The sequence below is a fragment of the Marmota monax genome, unplaced genomic scaffold (assembly GCF_021218885.2).
Source record: "Marmota monax isolate L192 unplaced genomic scaffold, Marmota_monax_Labrador192_F-V1.1 WCK01_AAM20220418_F8-fsc00030, whole genome shotgun sequence".
Classification (NCBI taxonomy): domain Eukaryota; kingdom Metazoa; phylum Chordata; class Mammalia; order Rodentia; family Sciuridae; genus Marmota; species Marmota monax.
Window position 1 is genome coordinate 8,545,001 of NW_026691988.1, and position 21,077 is coordinate 8,566,077.

The window sequence follows — 21,077 nt, forward strand, 5'->3', positions numbered from 1 at the left end:
TGGGGATTGAAACCAGGGATGCTTTACTCCTGAGTTACATCCCCAGCTTGCTCATGCCCGTCCTCCCCCCCTCCCCCCCCTCTCTATATATATCCAGGTTCTCACTAAATTGCTTAAGGTTAGTACCTTGCTAAGTTGCTGAGGCTGGCCTTGAATTTGCAGTCCTCCTGCTTTGCCTTACTGGGATTATAGGCATGAGCTACCATGCCTGACTTAGGTGAAAGATTTATGGGAAAAGTTAAAACTATTACTCTACATTCATACTTTGATATGCTTGCTGGGCCATCCTATGAGTCACAAAAATTAGAACCCATGTATGGTAGAATACTCCTGTGTAAATAGTTCCATATTAGTAGTCAGGAGACCTAATTTTAATCCAGCTTTTCCGTTTCTACGTATATGACCTGGGGTATTCTTCTAGCCTTTCTGAACTTGTTTCCTCTGTCAAGTACCTGCTTAACTTATCTTCTCCCATATTGTGAAGATCATAAGAGACAATGTATGTTAAAATATGTGATAAACTGGTGCTGGTGATGTAGCTTACTGGTAGAATGCTTTCCTAAATATGCACCAGGCCCAGTACTACCATCACACACACACACACACACACACACACAAAGATAAATTAAGGAAAAATACTCATAATTTTTAAATTACTATTTTTGTTCAGCTTCCTGTGTAAATTTTTGTTTGATTTTGTTTAATCATCCTGGTATAGCTTTGACTGGAACGATGGCTTGTTTGACGTGACTTGGAGTGAGAACAATGAACATGTCCTTGTCACCTGTAGTGGTGATGGCTCGCTGCAGCTCTGGGACACTGCCAAAGCCACAGGGCCACTACAAGTTTATAAAGAACACACTCAAGAGGTAGGAAGAGAATCTCTTTATGCTGATTGTTTTTCTTTCTTAGACTTTGAAATCTGGGGAAATGCTTTCAGGGGACAAGTTTAACGTTTCTTATACATGTTAGATGTCACTTATTATCTGATTATTCAAATATAAAGTTGGCCTAAGGATCTGGAAAGAGAAGAAAAGGTCAGGCTTCTCATTAGGCCGTAAAAATGCCTCCAGTAGTATACTGTGGGTAGCGTCATTTCCCCCAGAGAGCCCCATACTTTATGCCATGAAGAATATGCTTTCCATGCAGTGCCTTAAGACAGGGGTAGGCGGACTTTTCACAAAATCATCACAAGATTATCTTTAGGCTTCATTAAAATTCCTGAGGATTTTCAGAATATATTCGAGACAGCACCAAATACTGAATATGAGACAGAATGTACTAAAGAAAATTTAAATGTAAATCCTATCTGGTTTGTGTGTCTAGATTTTCTGTGTATGCATGCGTAGCGTAGGCAATAGTTGGGGCTTTAGTCATACTAAAATACATATATATTTTTAAGGAACAGGATGGTAAAGACATTCTCTTTTAATGTTTAAAAAATTTAGGTGGCAACAGATCCTTCAGGTGATAACTTGCAAATTTACTTTCAGATTTGTATCAACTGCAGTGCCTGTTCCATAGTAGGCCATCAATAAATTCTTGTTGGATGTAAGACTATTAAAGAAAAGATTGGTTATGGGAGGGTTCCATATATCAATTTTTATTAGTATTTGTGAGAAAAAATTGGTTATATGAGCTTTACAAATATGATTTTTATAGTTGTGGCTATTGAAAAATTAACATTTTAAAATTTTTCATTGTGTCATGGGAATAATGAAAACATTTATTAGATTTGGTTTTCCAATAACACTAAAGTGAAAATTGGAATTATTAATTCTAAGAGTGGTGAAGTATGAAATTTTAAAAAGTAGACTAGTTATTAGGGGACCAAAAAAAGTGAAGGAAGACAGGTGCTATTCAATATCTCTCCTCTGTACAATGTTTTGTATTTTCAACTACTCCATTTTTATTTTATTGATTTTTATATAATAGTGAAATCCCCTTAAGCAACTTAGGGCACACAGTTGGTGCCCAACTTGGGGTGGGGAGTAAAAAAATAATTGATGAACAATTTTCACTCATGGATTTTAGATAATTTTTTCTTTTTTTATTGCCAGTATTTTTGTAAATTTATAAATATAGGAAATACTTTCACTTCTTCTGTGTTAAAATAGAAAACCAACAGTACCAGTAGTAGGGCCTTAATTATTAGTATATAAGAAAAACACTACACCAATGAGTTTTCTTAATTATGCACTTTAAATACAATGTGCATTTCATTTTTACATTTATGAATTGCCTATTCTGTTTTAGAAAACAGAATGTAAGTTTTGAGTCCATTGAGATATTGATTTCAGTTTGAAATATTGTGTAGAAAATTAATATTTCTAATATTAGTACTGAAAACAGTGAAAATTTTTAGTTACTTTGTTATATCATGAAGGTTGTTTGAATAAATATAGTTGTAAATTACCATGTTTTTAGAGAATCACAGAGTATTAAGACAACTGTTAAAGGAAGAATTTTGTTTCAGGGTATTCAGTGAAAGAATTCCCATAGTAAAACATTTCCAAAATTCAAACATATTTTGTGCCTTCATGAGTTTTACCATCTTCTTATACCATTTGTATTATAAATAATGTTTTTTCCCTCAGGAGTTTTTTTGTTTATTTTTTTGTTGACTTTTATTGCTTCTCTAAATAAACAAGATAGATCATAAAATAATATATCTAATTACATAAAATGGGTCATGTTTATTTTTTTCTTTAAATCAACTTCAAATTGTTACTTCATTTATTCTAAAATAGTAATATTTGTGAAGTTATGGGATTGTTAACTAATTTAGCATGTGCATTTACACAGAGTAAATATAAAGCATTATAGTATGTTTTTAATGTATGCTAAAATAAATTAATAAAATGAATATATAATATAAATGAATAAAATGTATATATCAGTTAAAAAACATTTTTTATACAATCAGTGGTGTGTATATATTTCCTGGGAAATATGTTCTAGAATGTCCCTAATGGATGGTCATTTTTTCTTTACTCATCTCAGTGAAAATGAATTTCACTATATTTAGGAGGTAACTTATTTGACTTTTAAGTTATCCTAATGGTTGGAAAAGTGCTTTTTCTATGCCTGAATAAAGCTCCAATAGCACCCAGCATTGCTTCCCATGCCTTTTTCTGAAATAGTGAGACTAAGTCCACTCCCTCTTTTCTAGGAGAACCCTTGAAAATAGCCATCATGCCCTTTTTAGTCTTCTCTCTTCCAAACTGTGCATTTGTCATTTCTTTAGACTGTCCTCCTATTACATGGTCTCTACATCTTTCACAGTCCTGGAAACCCTCCTTTGGTACTCTCCTGTTTTTCTATGTCTCTTTTAATGTAGCCTACTTAATTTATTCCAGAAATGTGATGATCAGTGCTGTGCTATATAAGACTTTGCTACCATAATCTTGAGCCTCTGGTTCTAATAATATTCCCTGAAAAGGCTGTATATCTTTCTCAGCTGTGTCATAGTGGTGGGTTACTTTGAATTCACTAGTAAAGCACCTAGATCTTGCGAAAATCTTTGTTATTTGAACAACTGTTAAACCAGATTTACATCATTCTATAATTATGAAACTGGATTTTTAAATTGAAAACATACTTTGTTTTGTATCTTTTTTTTTTTTTTTTACAATTGATTATTCTAGATTGTCCCTACTCATTTTCTTTTTAAATGCAATTTTGATGAGCATTTGTATCATTTAGGATGCCTTGTAATAAATAGCCCAACTAAAAGTAGCTTGAACAATTATATTTTATTATTATTATCATTATTTTATTGTATTAATTTGCTTGGTTATGTGTAATAATAAACTAAGATAACCTTTTAGTATTTGTTACAGCATCAACTCCACTTCTTGGTACTGATTTTTGTCTTAGTTCAGGATGCTATAGCAAGGTATCATAGACCGAGTGGCTTATAAACAACAGAAATTTGTCATAGTTCTGGAGACTGGGAGTCCAAGATTAGGATGCTATCATGACCAGTTTCTGGTAAGAGCCCACTTCCAGATTTCAGATCATTGTCTTCACATGTATATTCACATGGTAGAAAGAGGGTATGCAAGCTCTTGAATGTCCCTTTTATAAGGCCAGTTATCCCATTCTTGAGAACTAAATCCTTGTGACCTGATTGAATTGAAGGCCCTACTTCCTGCTGACATCACATTGATGGTTAGGATTTCAACAAACGAATTTTGGGGGAACACATTCTGTACATTGTATACACCAGGTGCTAAGAAACACTTAAAAAAGTATTTTAGGTCAAATGAATGCTTTGAGGAGTTTATAAATATTGTTGATAAATTAGTAAGTGAATGAGTGTACACAGTTTCAGTGTTTTTCACTGGTATGTTCAGGGAAGCTATGTTATAAAATAGAGTAGCAAACAATGGGCCGTCTTCTCCTATGGAAGGGTGAACAGCATGGTTGCTGTCAGCCTTCCATATGAGTCGTAGCTCTGTAATTTACCCGTTCTGTGACTTTGGGCAAGTTACTTATTTTTTCCTAAACCCTAGTTTCTTCATTTGTAAACTGAGCATGATAGTAGTTTGTATCAGGGTCATTGTGACTGCTTGGACCAGAGCCAGCACTGAATAAAATATGAACTACTACCATTTGCTATTATAATGGCGTTAGAAAAATGTAAAATGTGTTAGAAATTCTCTGTTTTCTTATTTTAATACTTGATTACTTGTGACAAATGCCCTATAATCGATTTTCAGATGTTTAGATGAATCAAAAAGGAGAGATCTAACAGATATATTTTAGGCCTTGAAGAATGAAGGTCTTGGTGATTTGAAAAGAAAGAAAAACATTATGTATGTGTACAACTTCTAAAGTTAGCGTTGAAGCAGCAATCAGATTCTTCTCTATATTGTTTAACTGGTGTTTGCTGAAGCCATTATTACTTTTGAACTCTCAAAATGCCTTTGTTTAGAATACTTCTGAACATATACTAGAAGTGGAAGAATAAAAAAAATTTAAAGTTCAGTAAGAAGGAGAAAAAAATGAGTGTAAACCCAGAATTTTGTTTTTCTGATTCATGATTTATGGCACAATATTGTTGATAGTGAGTTATGTTGACCTTAAAGATGATGTAGAATCAAGCCAGGCATGGTGGCATAGGCCCAACTACTTGGGAGGCTGAGGTAGGAGGATTCCAAGTTTGAGGACAGCCTGGGTGACTTAATCAAGACTCTATCTCAAATTAAAAAATAAAAAGGACATGGGGTAAAGCTCAGTAGTAAATATGCCCTGGGTTCAATCCCTAGTACCAAAAAAAAAAAAAAAAAAAGAGAGAAGATGATGCAGAGTCAATGTAATATTTATTTCAGCTTTTCATTTTCAATTTACTCATTAAAATTTTTTAAAATAGTTAAATTTTGTCAAAATACCAAGGCTTAATAATTTGCTGAATTTTTATACAGTATAATTCATTAAAGTTTTTGTGCATAGCTTATGAAAATTTACTTTGAACTAAACATGAAACTTTTAATAACCTATTGTGGATAAAATATATTTGATTATACATTTTTTAGTAATGGTGTGCCATGTGATTAAAATCTTGTTAACTTAAAAAAAAATGAATCAGTTATTCACCCTTTAGTAATGATAGGTGCTGAGAAGGCTGTAATGATGAGTACCAGTAAAATTATTAATGTAGAATGACAACCACTCATACATTTAACACTCTTGTGACCCATTTAGATATATATTTATATTTAAAGCTGCATAATAGATTTGCTGTCTAGAGAATTTTTTCTTCCTTCCCCTCCCTCCTCTCCTTTTCCCTCCTCTCCCCTTCTTTTCCTTAAAAAAAAAAAAAAAATGGAATGGTTAGAGGAAGGAATTAGACTCAATGTACTTCCTTTCTCATACTTAGTCACATTCAGCCATTCATTTTAGAGTAGATTACTGTAGTAAGATTTCTTTATAGTTTGAAATAGTAGTAAAACTTGTGATTGTGGAGGAAAATAGTTTCTAGTTAGGTATCAATTGAATCAATTCTCTCATTTTAGATTTTACTGCCAATAGGATGTAATATCTGTATTGGTCAGCTTTTTGTTACTATGACCAAAATACTTGACAAGAACAATTTAGAGAAGGAGAGGTTTATTTTGTTTCACAGTTTCAGAGGTTCAGTCTATTATTAGCTGACTCCATTGCTCTGGGCCGAAGGTGAGGCAGAACATCATGGCAGAAGGGCATGGTGGAAGAGTGCTTCTCTGCTTCTGTCTTCCAAGAGGCAGAGAGGGTAGGGAAGGGGCTGCAGGGAAGATGAACCATTCCAGGACACATCCCCAGTGACCTACCTCTTCCAGCCATGCCCTACCTATCTATCACCCATTTGGCTCATTCATATTAATGGATGGATCAGGTTACAACTCTCATAATCTAACCATTTCACCTTTGAGCATTCCTATATTAACTGTGCTTTGAGGGAATACCTTGATCCAGTCTATAACAATATTGATTGTTACTTTTTAATCCTTATGTTTTAAAAGCATGGCCTAAATGAAAAATGATATGTGATGGAGATAGGCATCTGCATAAGTTAAGATCTGTGAAAGAGTGTGACACATTCAGGCAACCTCAAGTTCTTTGGTCTAATTGGAGCTTAAAGTGTATAGTAGAAAGTTGGAAGATGAGGTAAGGAAGAGGGATAAAGGTCATTTCACGATGGACCTCTATCTTGTGGCTGGCTGACAGGATTGGAGTTTATGCTGTGAAAATTCAAGAGAAAAATGATTATATAGATTTTGGGCCACACCCCCTCGGTATAAAGCAGGCCACACATGGCTGGATAAACATTACCCATGTTTCACTTAATCCACTTTTTTAAGCATCAGCTGTTATATAGGACTAGACAAATCCTTCAGACATTTGAAATTTTAGCATTTAAAATGAGAAAGATGTGCAAATTCTTGTTTTAATTCAGTGGTTCTCAGACTTTGTCATACTTTAGTTTAGCATCATCTGGGGAGCTTTTAAAAGTCTTCATGTCAGTTCACAACATCTGAGGATCGGAGCAAGCCATCAGTATTATTTAAAGATTCCTAGATGATTTCCATGTACAGTATTTGGAAGCCACTGCCTTAATTTCATAGTGGTCATATGTGTATTGTCTAGTATTTTGAAGATTATAATAATCAAAATGTAGATTTTAAAAATCTTTAATAAGGGGAGTTATTTACTTTACCTTGCAAAATTATTATTCACAGTCCACTTATCTAATCTCAAGGCTTTCTAAAAAATTTTAAAGAAGAGAAAATGGTAGTTTTAAATAGATGGAAACTGTAATATAATGTATTCAAGTAAAGAAACATTTTCATGCATGATTACTGCTACTGTATCTGTCATTGCTCTCATTTACTCAGTGTAGGTGTCAACAATACACTTGTCTCCAAACCAAGTTAGTGAGTGAACCATAGATGGGAATTGGAACCCCATCTCTCTTATTTTAGAATCTATTAAGAAACATATGTAGGAGAATTATGCAATCTTATTTCATAATTTTAAATCATGAAACTGGAAATTATTTTTAGTTTTGCTGCAAGCTCATATGAAATGGATTTATTTGCAGAACTTTTAAAATATATGAGAAATTTATTGTAAGGCAGCAATATAAGCATACGTATTTTAATTTTTTACATTATTATAAACATGTATTACATTTTATATGTATGTATGTCAAAAAGAAACAATAGAAAGATAATGAAAAAACTAATAAGGCTTTTAAAGGGAGTGGGAAAGAAAGGGGAGTGAGGATAAAGATGGATATAAAATTTCTCCATATTTTTGAGGTAGGATCATTGAAATATTTTATATAATTAGGAATCACAATTTGAATCAGAAAGAAAAAAGCAATGCTAAAAATTGAAAACAAACAGAAACAAATTCATATTGTTATCTGTCAAAAGGCGCCATGATCAGGTATTAAAAATAATGATTTCAAGTGACTTTAAGAAACCAGTATTGTTCACCCCAATGGGATGTTTGATAAACAGTAAAAATTTTAAACTGCATTCAGAAAAATCAATGCTATTATTTGAAATTCTTATATGTATATCACAGGATAAAGCTTAACAGTAATTATGTCATCAGAAACCAAAATTTTTAATATAAGAAATACGAGACATGGGAATATAGGGTAAGTAGAAACAATCTTAAAATTGGATGTTTTGTGTCAGAAAGCAAGAACGTTACAAGGGGCCATTGGCTGCATGTCCAAGGTTCAGAAGAAACAACTGGAAGTGGTTCTCAGCCAAAGATGGGACAATTTGAATATCACAAAGGATTATAGCAATGAATTGGAGTATAGGGTATATACACACACCCTCTTATATATGTATTTTCATTCATACATGAAATTATAATTATTAGAAAATAACTGATCATTAAAGATTAATATGATAAACAAGTCCTTATTCTGAAAACTGATAAATAAAGATAAAGGAACAAGGCATTTACCTTGCCTTTTCTGTGTGAATTTTATTGTAGAATAACAAAAAATTGATTAAATTTTTTTATAACAGAATCCTAGCTAATATATGCAGAAGGAATAACAGAATTAGAAAATCATCATTTAGTAGCCCCTAATGAAATAATGACTGTAGGCGAGGGTCATCCATGGATGTTAAAATCATTAATTTAAGATTGAAACAGTCTCTGAACAATCTAGGATCACTAAAAGTGGGTCAATCAGAAATTATATGCTTCCTAATATAATAGGAAGCTACAAAAACATTGAACTGAATCTGATTAAGTCTCCAGATCTAACTTCCAAATTAAGGAAATAGGAAGGGTAGAGGAAGAAGTTAAATACCACTACGAGGAAACAATTAGCAAATCCAGAATATAAGACAGGACCAATAACTTGGTTGCTTAAGCAAGTAAATACCATGGGAAAGGTATTTAGATTAAGAGTCATAACAGCTAATTGTAAAATATGGACCTTATTTGGATACTGATTCAAATAAATCAACTGTAAAAAACAAAAGATATTTTTGTGATAATCAGGGATATAAGAATATAAATTGAGTGTCAGTTGATATTGGAGACTTGTTAATCTTGCTAGGGGTGAAAATGCATAAAACTTAATAACTAATGTAAAAAAATCCTTGTCTGCTGAAGTACTTATGAGTAAAATGGTCTGATATTTAAATACTTTAGCAGTGAGTCAATCTGTCAATAATGGGAAAGATAAAACAAGATGGGCAAAAAATGTTGATAGTCACAGAAAGTGTGTAATAAGTACCTGGGGATTTATTATACTATTCTCTGTAATTTTGTTCATGCTTTAAAATTTCCATAATTAAAAATTATTTTTAGATTTAAGTTTTACATTAAAAGAAATATGTAGCCTTTCTAATTGCTTAGTAATTAGAAGTCAGTGTCCCTATCCTTTGCATTGATACAGATAAGTAAAAATTTATGGGCATAGTTTGTATTTGATGGTTTTTAATTAAATAGACCAACTTAAAAAGGACATTATTTTACAGTAGATTAAAAATGAGTTCTTTGGGAATTAGTTTCAGTAATAAAATTTGTCTTCTCAAACTAGTTTTGTTGAAGTTCAGATTTCATAAAGCAGCACAAAACATTGTTCAGTGTTTTAAAATTTTTTTCTTTTTCTATTTTTCTCAATTTTTTTCACCACTGCCAAGAGTAATTACATAAGGTAGGCATTTAGAGGACCCTGCTTTTAAAGCATAAAATCCAATGCTGCATATTTTTCTTACTTTTTATATTTAATTTGATCATTTGCCATGTCCACTCTGAGGGAGTAAAAGAAGAAATGAACTATTCAAATGGAGGGGCCAGAGGAGTAGGGTGAGAGGCAAAGGAAGGGGGAAGGATGGACTGTGGGCCTGCAACAGTCAGTGATCATTGTGCTAAGATCAGTGAGAAGTCATTGCAGATTAAAAAAAAAAAAAAGCTATGAAATATTAATACATTCAAAATATATGTAAAATGTAAAAAATGGTATATTGAACACTTGCATCTTGCATATTCACCATCTAGCTTAAGAAATAAAACATTACCTGCCCCATGGAAGTCCCTGATTACCCATCTCTAATCCTATCCCTCCTCTCTCTCCTTTTTTCCTTCCTTCTTCCCAGGAATAACCACTAACCTCAATTTTCTATTTATGTTTTCTTTTTAGCTTTACTACGTATGTATGCATTCCTAAGTCATGCATAGTTTTGCATGATTTTGACCTTTGGGTAATATGAATCAACATGAATCTCATAATGTTGAGTGAAGATAAGTTTTGGAAGTCACATAGTCTGAAACCTATTGGAAGGCTTTTTACAGGGGAATGACATTTATACTTTTTTTTTTTTTTTTTGCAGTACTGGGGATCAAACTCAGGGTCTCACACAGGCTAGATAAACACTCTACCACTGAGCCCAGCCCTTTTTTATTTTATTTTGAGACAGGGTCTTGCTAAATTGCCCAGGCTGGGCTTGAATTTGTAATTCTTATATCCCTGATTATCACAAAAATATCTTTTGTTTTTTACAGTTGATTTATTTGAATCAGTATCCAAATAAGGTCCATATTTTACAATTAGCTTATATGGCTCTTAATCTAAATAACCTTTCCCATGGTATTTACTTGCTTAAGCAACCAAGTTATTGGTCCTGTCTTATATTCTAGATTTGGCTAATTGTTTCCTCGTGGTGGTATTTAACTTCTTCCTCTACCCTTCCTATTTCCTTAATTTGGAAGTTAGATCTGAAGACTTAGTCAGAAGCTGGGATTACAGGCATATGTGCCATCATACTTGTCTTAATATTGTTATTATTTTTATAATTTTTAAAATGCAGTCTGGTAATGGATTGGAGGTGAATAAGAATAGATAAGGAAAGCAGTTAAAGGATGGCTCTCTTCAGAGAGATTACATACAGAATTTTTGTGTGTGTGTGTTAGGGTTGGACCCAGGGTCGCTTTACCACTGAGCTGTAGCCCCAGCTCTTTTTATTTTATTAGGCAGGGTCTTGTCAACTTGCTGAGGCTGTTCTTGAACTTGCCATTCTTCTGCCTCAGCCTCTCAAGTCACTGGGATTACAGTTGTGTACCACGTCACCTGGTGACACACACACACTGTTAACCCCCATCCTTTAGGATGTTATCACTCCTAACTCTTTACCCTTGCTGTTCCCCTGATATGGAGGACTTGTTCCCTACTTAAAGTCTTTTCTAGTTCTCTCTATCTGAAGCCTTTCCTCTCATATTTGCAGAGTCCAGTCTTTTTTCACACTGAAGTGTCTGCTTAGAGAGGTCATTCCTGATTATTTTATTGGGAAGTGACCCTGCCCTTGTTATTGTTTTCTAATTTCCTTATTTTTCTTAATAGGTTTTTAAAATTGCAACTTGAAATTATGCATATTTTTATTTATAAGTGTCTTCTGCTTAAATATAATATCTGTGAGGGTCAGTCTTATCTAATACTGTAACTGCTCCTTTCCTTGTGCCTTGTACATGGTAGGTGCTTAATAAATGTTTGTTGAATAGATTAGCAAATTGATTTGAGATTGGGTTAACAAAATCCAGTTATTGTTTTTCATCTATCTCCTTAAATATCTTTCTGGCTGTGAACTTTATTCAAAACCTGAAGTTAATGTCCAAACCATATTCATACTAGACATTTCCCCTTGGCTGTCTTGCTGTGACTTCAAACTTGATGTGTATAAAATTGTACATTCATGTCCACCTTCCAGTGCTCCACTTTTGTTAATGCCACCATAACTGATAGTTGACAAAATCTTGGTATTATCTTGCTTTCACTAACCCTAATCCCTAGGGTGCTATTTATGTCTGGAGGCATCTGGGGTCACTGTTTCATCTCTGATTTCTGCTTACTGACATTTTAGCCAGCCCTCAAAGCCCTGCTTAAGTCTTTTCTTCTGGGCATCAAGCTGAATCTTCCATCTTACACCCCTTTTGAACTTAATATCTGTAGTTCTTTCATTTTCAAGCATGATCTCCCGGCTTGCTAGTTCCTTTACTATATCCAAATACTTTAAACATAGTAAGATAAGTGAGGTATTTATTGATTGAGTTGACTATGTTTCCTTAATTTCCCATTTAAAACAATTTTCTTAGTTGTAGATGGACACAAGACCTTTATTTTATTTATTTATTTTTATGTCGTGCTGAGGATCGAACCCAGTGCCTCACTTGTGCTAGGCAAGTGTCCAACCACTAAGCTACAACCCCAGGCCCTATTATCCCATTTTTAACCATGTTCTGTCCTTAACTTTGTTCTTGAGACCTATTACTTGCCACTTTGTTGTGTGGCAGATAAGAAAGTGTCATTAGCATAATTTTCTTCTGTTCTGCTAGGACTGGGTTCTGTCTGAGCTGATGGAGGTTCCTGCAGTGTTAGAGATGACAAGTCATAAGGTTTTGACTCTGGCATCACACTGGAGTTGTGTGGAGGCAGGGGGCTATGAGCTGAAGATGTTAGTCTTTAGCTAGTAGTTCTCTATACTATACTCAGTGACAATTTTGCAGGTTGTGAAAGTAAATTTGATTAGCTAAATTATTTTAACCAATAATTACTGAGTGCCTCATTTATTGTGATGAATATAGTGTACTCAAAACTCAGTGGTTTTGCTCATGAGGAGTGTCCAAAATCTAGCAGGTATGGCAGTTATTTAACATTACTTTTAGTAAAATTTGCCAAGTGCTGGATTAGAAGTGGGTACAAACTGCTGGTGGAGTGCACAAAAAGGAGCATCTGACTCACTCAGAGGTTTCAGGGAGGTTTCAGTTCATAAGGGAAGTAATGGGGCCACATCTTGACAGATAAGTGGGAATTCACAAGTAAACAGGAGCTTTAAGTTCTTAGAAAGGAAGAATTCACAAGCAAAATGGAATCATTCTGAGCCTAAATGCAGCTCCAGTGAGGATAGTACCAGCAAGGGCAGTACTATTTAAAAGTTTTAAATTTTTTAAAAATAAAATTATTAAGGTTCCAGAAAAAAAAAGAAAATTTTACATTTTGTTCATCATGGATTTTTTTTGCATTATTTTTAAATTTTAAAAATACTGCATTAACAGATTATTTATCTTGATAACCAAGTTTTAGGGTAGCTAAGTGAGTGTCTCATATACCCTACTCTAGTCCTGGTCCACCTGCTGTCCATATTCATGCAAGAGGGAAGGCACTTTGCATACTAAAGGAACCACTCATAAAGTAAATAGAAGGGGCAGCAAAAGCCAAGAGCTGTTGGGCATCTGTTAGTTATAGATAGAAAAAAGTTTGGAAGCAATTGCTAAAGTTCTTGACAGCCATAGAATTTGACTTTATCCTCTAAATTTCCTCTATTAAGGGACCATATAGTAAATATTTTAGATTTTCTAGGCTACCAAGTAACTGTCACAAGTACTAAACAGCCCAAGCAGCACACAAAGCAGCCATTATCAATGATTGGGTGTGGCTATGTTCCAATAAAACTTTATTTACAAATCAAGCATAGGGTCAACTTTGGCCCTGGTCCACTAGTTATAGTTTTCCAACTCCTGCTCTAAGCTGATGTGAAAAGTCAAAAATAACAACAATATACTTTAATAACAACAAAAATCTTCATTTAGCTTTGTGTGCCAGATGCTCTCAACACTTTGTTTTATATCCCATTTAATCTTCACTTCTATGTAGTAGATATCATATGCTAAGGTCATTATGTTTCCCTAAGTGTTACTTTTTAAGATTTCATATGTAAGTGACAAAACATCCAGATTGTAAAGGCAGTATTTGTATTACTGATTTTTTTTTTTTAATCAGGCTCTAACATGACTCAGTATATAGCACTGAGAAGCAGACAGCAAGTAACCCTTACTTATCACAGTAAATCCCATACACTTATATTTCCTATGTATATGTGGAAATTAAGAGTTTTAAGATTCAAAATAACCTCTAGCTGGTCATATTTAATGACATATACTCAGGTCCATGTCAGGACTACTTTCATCAAGTATAATTATGCACATATGTAAGTTTTGAAATGGTTCACTGAGAGCAGTGAAAGATAATAGTGGCAGTGGATAAATAAAGCTGTTTACCAAGAGATCTGAAAGGATCACCTGGTTTCTATAAGCTTTTTTTATTTTTTAAAGAAAGGCCAGATAGTGATATTAATTGAATTTTAATGCTTTCTGATAAACATTGACCAGGCAAGTTTTTTTAGATGAGTAACTTTCTAATCTGCTTTGACATTTCTTCATGGGTGCTGCAAACAATGATTTGTTGGTAGGTTTAAAAATATGTGTAATTTGTTTTAGTGAAGGAGGTTTGGAAATATCCTGTAGAATCATATTAAGGGCAGTTGGAGTCTTATCTACAAGGAGTATGCATGGAAGTATAGACAGAATTTCCTTTCCATTTCTCAAACATTATGTTGAGATGGCTAGGACTTTATTTGATGTTTTAATAAAGTAAATTGGTTGTTCTAGCTGGCTATCATCGTAAAGAGATAAAATATAATATTCAATTTAATATTATTATGCTTTCTAAATACATTAAATGTTTTTAGGTATATAGTGTTGATTGGAGCCAAACCAGAGGTGAACAGCTTGTGGTGTCTGGCTCATGGGATCAGACTGTCAAAGTGGTATGTCAGCATTGTATTTAAAAACAAAAACTCTCTTCTCCCGTGCTTCTACTGAATTTCTTTTCCAAAGTATTATTCTGTAACTTAAGAATTGAACAATTTTCTTTTTAAAAGATATATTAGAACATTATAACTTAAAATTTTCTAGTCTTTTGGCTAGAACCTAATTAGCTTAGCATTGATTATTTTGGCCCCTTAAAGACCACCTTGTTTTTTATGAAAATAGATCTTAAAGCCTTGAGATAACATGTGTATTATATGTGTATATGTAAATATATATGGTATATTGTACATGTAATATATGTAAAAGCATACATTTGAATTTATCTCTGTTAAATAATTAATCTATTCATTTATTTGTAGTGGGATCCAACTGTTGAAAAGTCTCTGTGCACCTTTAGAGGTCATGAAAGTGTCATTTATAGCACAATCTGGTCTCCTCATATCCCTGGTTGTTTTGCTTCGGCTTCAGGTAAACAAATCTGAATTTACCAAAAACTTTACTTGCAGTGAGGGTGGCCTTGTTTTTCCCCATTAGGTGGCACTGTGTACCCTAAATTCAGAGAAAAGTGGAACACGTTACTGTTCTTTGGTGCTCTTAAGAAGTTTCATTCTTTATTAACCTCTTTAAAAGAATTAGCTGAGACTCAAATTGCTTTCCAATGAATCAATGAATCTGACTCCTAAAGGATATCTCCTTGTTTCCTGGCAAGGACAGATTTGTGGATGGTAATGTCATAACTGAGATAATAAATATATTTGAAAGAGAAAATCTTTTGTCTTAGAACAGTATTGAACCCGTGAGATACAGGGGGTGTGATTGGAGGGGGGGTTGTGAACAAGAGGTTGAGTTTGGAGCTAAAAAGTCTGGTCTTGTGAATAAAAATTGTGTCCTTGGCTTATGATTGGTAACCAAAGCAATTGTAGTAAATCAGAGGAATCAGGGAAGACTAAGTAGAAGAAATCTTGAAATAGAGCACACCTAGGCAAACTGCTAGCCTCATGTCAAAATGGTTCTCTGACAGTTTTTATAAATAAAGTTTTGTTGGAGCACAACCATGTCCATTCATTTGTATGTTGTGTCTGGCTGCTTTCACACTGTAGTGGCAGAATTGAGTAGTTATAGAAACCTAATGCCTCTCAAAGCCAAAAATACTTTCTGTGTAGCCCTTTACAGAGAGTGTTTGCTGACCTCTGCTATAAAACCTTGAGGGGAGGTAAATAATTAGAAGCTTTTATGCACAGTTACTTGTTTAGAGGAGGAGATAAGACAATAACTAGAGGAAGAAATAGTGTACTTCTAGCATTATCTTCTTATTTAATTATGCAGTATCCAAATATAGGCAACCACTAGGTAAGATGTGTTCCATTCTTGATAATAAATTATGTCAGTGCCCTGAGTTTTTGAATTATGTTGAATGGTGTTTAGTCTGCTTTTAGTTGCTGTGACCATACTACCTAACAATAACAGGAAAAAAACTTAGAGACGGGAAAGTTTATTTTGGCTCATAGTTCCAAAGTTTTAGTCCATCGTCAGATGAGTCCATTGCTCTGTGCCCAAGGTGAAGCAGAACATTATGGTGGAAGGGCGTGGGGGAGGGAAGCTGCTTACCTCCAGGTGGGCAGGAGGAAGAGAGGAGGATAAGGGAGGAAGGGGCTACAGGGAAGATGAACCTTTCTAGGGCATGCCTGCAGTGGTCTACCTCCTCCAGCATACCTCATCTGCCTACGGTTACTACCCAGTCCATTTAAACCAGGATGGACTGACTACGTTACAGTTTTCACAGTGTAATTATTTTACCTCCAGACATTCCTGCATTCACACGGAGATTTTGGGGGACACTTCATATTCAGAACCACAACAAGTAGTTTCCATAGGAAATATAATGATAGAAATTATTTTCATTATTTTATTATTTTTTAACTTTAAAATTAAAAATAACCAAAGTTTTGTGAATTCTGGAAGTATTATTAAGTTGAAGACACTCAAACAAAAACTTTGAGGTAAATTCTATGCAAACAAATATATCCACTTGGATTATGCAATTTTTTGATATTCTAATTGTGAATAATGGTAATATCTATGTATGGAGCCATAGTTAATTTAAGAAACATTTTGTTCTTTGATAAAATGAACATTTTCTAAAATGAAGAGCAGTTTACCTGTGAACTTATGAAATTAACACACTTTTAAGAATTTCTAAGTTATCTGAGTTGTAACTTTCTTATCCATGATCTGAATTAAATCTTTTCCAAAATATCAAGTCTTTTGGGATGAGACCACTAAAATATTGTTCATACTTATATTTCCTTTTCTAGGGCTGAATTTCTTCTTTGATATTTTATTTTTCTGTGGCACAGCTAACCATAGGCTGTATATATATTAAGTAAACAGCAATGTTAATATACTTTGAATTTATTAACCATTTAACCTATGTCTATAACTTGAGTTAATCATCTTTTATGCTTTTAATTTAACGTAAAGGATGAATTTCATGCATGTAGTCAGTCAGATCTGTGAGATGACCACAGTTCAGTTTAATTTTTAAAATTCTGCCTTTTTATATTTTTTACCATTGGTGAAAAGCCCTAACATAGAATGTTAATTTGATTTACATTCACATAATTTTCTTAGGGGAGGAATGTCCTTGGCCTTATATGTACTATTTCAAAGGGGTCATTTCAAACTCTGGATGGAATTAGTGGTATAGAAAATTTCCACCTTCAACAATAGTAAAAGTAAAGGCATGTCTGCTGAGGGCGCTAATTGGCAGCATTCACAGTGAATTAATTTTAATAATAAGTATAATTTTGCATATTTGGAAAAATACCAGTAAGTAAAACTTAAACTACTGATAGAATTAAAAAAAAATTATTCTACTTTGCTGTAATTGATATGCAGTTTTGTTTATGTTAACATTTAAAGTTCTAAAATTGCCTTCATTTGTTTGGGGGGGGGTTTGTTTTGGATGCTGGAGATTGAACCCAGGACCTTGAATATGCTAAGCCTATGTTCTACCACAAGGCTACACCTGCACCCCACCTTTATTTGTTTTTAACCACGTTCTTTATAGGCCTGTGACCAAATATAAAATCTGGTGACAAAATCATGAACTAATACAGCTGCATTTATTTAAGCATCTGTAGAATGGTGTGTATTAGGCCTTTATTTGAACTAAGTCACACATATCTCTTCCTTTTACATTGGCTTTTGTGAAGCACTATATATTATTGACTCTGGATATTGCACATAGAATATTCAGTGTATGAGACTGAACAGTAGAAAAAGATTAATTGTAGAATGAGCAGTATAATCTGAATACTTAACTTTTAAACTACTCATACAGGGAAAATGGATAATATATAAAAATGGTCTTTTAGGGGCTGTGGCTGTGGCTCAGTGGTAGCACACTTACTTGGCATGGGTGAGGCGCTGGGTTTGATTCTCAGCACTGCATATAAATAAATAAAATAAAGGTCTATTGACAATTAAAAAATATTTTTAAAAAATGGTCCTTCAGGCTGTGGCTGTGGCTCATGGGCTGTGGCTGTGGCTCAGTGGCTATGGGTGGCTCAGCAGTATCACACTTGCCAGGCATGTATGAGGCACTGGGTTCGATTCTCAGCACCATGTATAAATAATAAATAAATGAACAAATAAATAAATAAATAAATGTCTATCAACAACTTAAAAAAATCTTAAAAAGTGGTCTTTCATAGAAGCTTCTGTTTAATTATATTAGCTTCATGTGTTATGTTAGAAATACAAATAGTAGTCATGTTATCCAGGACTTCTGTAATTAAAAGTGAAAAATATTCTGACCCAAACTGCATTAAGGAAGAAGATAATTTATGTTCTGAAACAGTTGAAAAGTCTAGAACTAGCTTAGGCTTTAGAGGCTGGTTAGATGTAGGTCTCTGTCTCCTGTTGATTGGTTTGGTGTCAGGTACCATATGTTGGCAAGATGGCAAAAGCTCCAACCCCTACATCCTTTCTAGCTTTTTCCAATAGGAAAGGAAGAGATTCTCTTGTAGACATTCAAAGTTTTATATTCTGTCATTGGTTCTGATAGGTACATGTGGATGTCTCTGCAGCAGTCACTCTGCCCAAGGAAGGGGATGAAATGTTTTGACTCACTTAGGTCTGGTTTAGCCTCTGCAGTTGGGAACAGAAAATGGGAGAAGGCAATACCTAAACTACTGTGCTGAGGAGGGAAAGAGTGAATCTGATTCAGTAAAAGTAGGTAGGTAGATTCTAGAAGGCCAGTCTTTGTTAAATTAGGTACATGTAAGGCTTAAAATAAATCAGAAGGGATTCAATGAATAAATCATTGAACCTTTTAGCTCTAAAATCTGTTCCTTAAAACAACCACAACAAAACCTTTTAAAATCTTTCCCTGTGAAATTGGATATAATAAAGCTGTTAGGATTTTTGAAAACTCATTGGAAGGTTGATTTATTGAACATTTACCATTTTCTTTCTTTAACATTTTTATTAGTTGTTGATGGACCTTTATTTATTATATGTGGTGCTGAGAATTGAATCCAGTGCCTCACACATGCTAGGCAAGCACTCTACCACTGAGCCACACCTCTAGCCCCAAACATTTGCCATTTTATTTACATAGTCCTTCATGATGCTTTTCAAATAGTAGCCTGTTTCATAAATTTGAAAAGATTTAAAATTTCTTTTCTATTCTGCAGAAGTTTTGTAAGGAGTTGTGGTGTAGTAAGCAGTAAACTCTTATTGTGCCATAGTCATTCAAAGGGAGACAAGAAAATTGCTTACCAAGCCATGTCAATGTATTAACAGGCAAAGGAACTACTTACCAGATTTTTTTGTTTGTCTTGTTTTCATACATTTCCTATAGCACTGTATATTCTTTTATAGAGAATAAAATAATAGGAAATGTATAATAAATGTATAATCTCTTATAACTGGATTCCTTTCACAGGCAAAGACTAAAATATTTTTGATTGTTATTACATAAGATATGGGAGCAACCATCTAATAAGATGTTTTAAAACAATATAATAAGAGTTTTAATAAACATCTAGTAAGAATTTTAAAAATAGATCCGAGGTTTATTTTGATTGTTGAGAGGGACATTGTCAGGTTCAGTCAGATATTTATCGAATATTCACTGTTTACTAGGCATAAGAGATTAAAGTGAGGAAAAAAATAGAGCTGTCCTCCTAAAGCATATTGTCCAGTAAGAAAGAGAGATGCTAAGAAAAAACTAGAAGTACATGATGGTAAGGGGTGTGAAGTTCTTTGCAGGAGAGGTACTATAACACAGTGATTAGGTACGTGGACTTTGGAGCTGGACTGCCTGGGATCAAGTTCTGTTTTCCTCACTATTGTGTGACTTTGGTTATGCTACTTGACCTCTATATTTTCATTATTTCTAAAATAAGATTGATAGTAATACCTTATCATGGCTCTGGAAATGTTACCTCCTTATGTAACACGAGTTCCTGGAATTCTATGGAAACATTATTTATTCCTGAGTTTATTAAGGTTGTTTGGTAGAGATGCTTCCCTGAGGAAGTAGTGTCTAAGCTGCTACCTATGAACTACCTATTGTTAGGAGATGAGGGGCAGGAGGCCAAGAGGGGGATGTGTATAGAACAGAGCATATTTGCAAAGGATCAGAATGGCCTTTGCAGTGCATGTGTGCTGCAGGAATGAACAATCTTGGCTTTTCTGAGAATGAGAACTCTGAGAACAGTGGCTGAAAGTAGCTTGCTCTAGAGAATATGGAGTGTACAGTTAGGTAATAACATACTAGTCCAGTGAAGAAGAATATTTGAGCTCTTTATATAAAGAGGATTAATATGAAGCAAACTTTCTTTTGAGCCATGAAAACTAAATTACTGCTTTTACAGACTCCATATAATTGCATAAGTCATAGCCATGCCTGAATGTGTGGGGTCTAGCCAGTAGTTAAAATAAACCTTATTCTACTGTAAGAGAAAGTCATATTACATCTGATAGGCATCTGGCATTTCAATTAAATCATTGGTGCCCAAAAGTACCCTTTTGGTACTTAGTTCACTCTCTTTGTACTCATTATTCTTACCTAATTTCCTCTTACTTACTGCAATTTGGAATTAGACATAGTAAAAGCCAGCACTTCCTATTCTGGTTCTGTTGCCAATGGCAGGTCTGAAAATGATAAAGAGAAGCTGGTAATTCAGGTGGGTCTATGGCATGTCATAGGACTCTGATAAACGTCTGGCTGATGATGAAAGGCCAGTTGTCTGGAAGATGTGATTTTAAATATCGATGTCCTGAAAGAGTTGAATGAGTCATTCAGTATACCATATGGCTAGAAAGTCTTTTCTTTTACCTAGGAAAGAGAGATGAGGACAGAGTACCAAATGTGTAACCATAGGAGTGATTAAAAGTCTTAGCTCCTGCAGAGCAGTCTTTACATTTTTGTGTCCCTT

The 21,077-nt window shown here is 34.0% G+C and overlaps 1 protein-coding gene across 1 annotated transcript in view; it reads left to right on the forward strand.

Annotated features, from left to right (window-relative positions):
• Pex7 (peroxisomal biogenesis factor 7) overlaps positions 1 to 21,077 on the forward strand; it is a 65,324-nt gene that overhangs the window by 2,304 nt on the left and 41,943 nt on the right. The window contains exons 3-5 of the mRNA XM_046450193.2: positions 719 to 869; positions 14,547 to 14,624; positions 14,988 to 15,096. Of these exons, the coding sequence (XP_046306149.1) occupies positions 719 to 869; positions 14,547 to 14,624; positions 14,988 to 15,096 (338 nt within the window). The remainder of the gene's footprint in view (positions 1 to 718; positions 870 to 14,546; positions 14,625 to 14,987; positions 15,097 to 21,077) is intronic.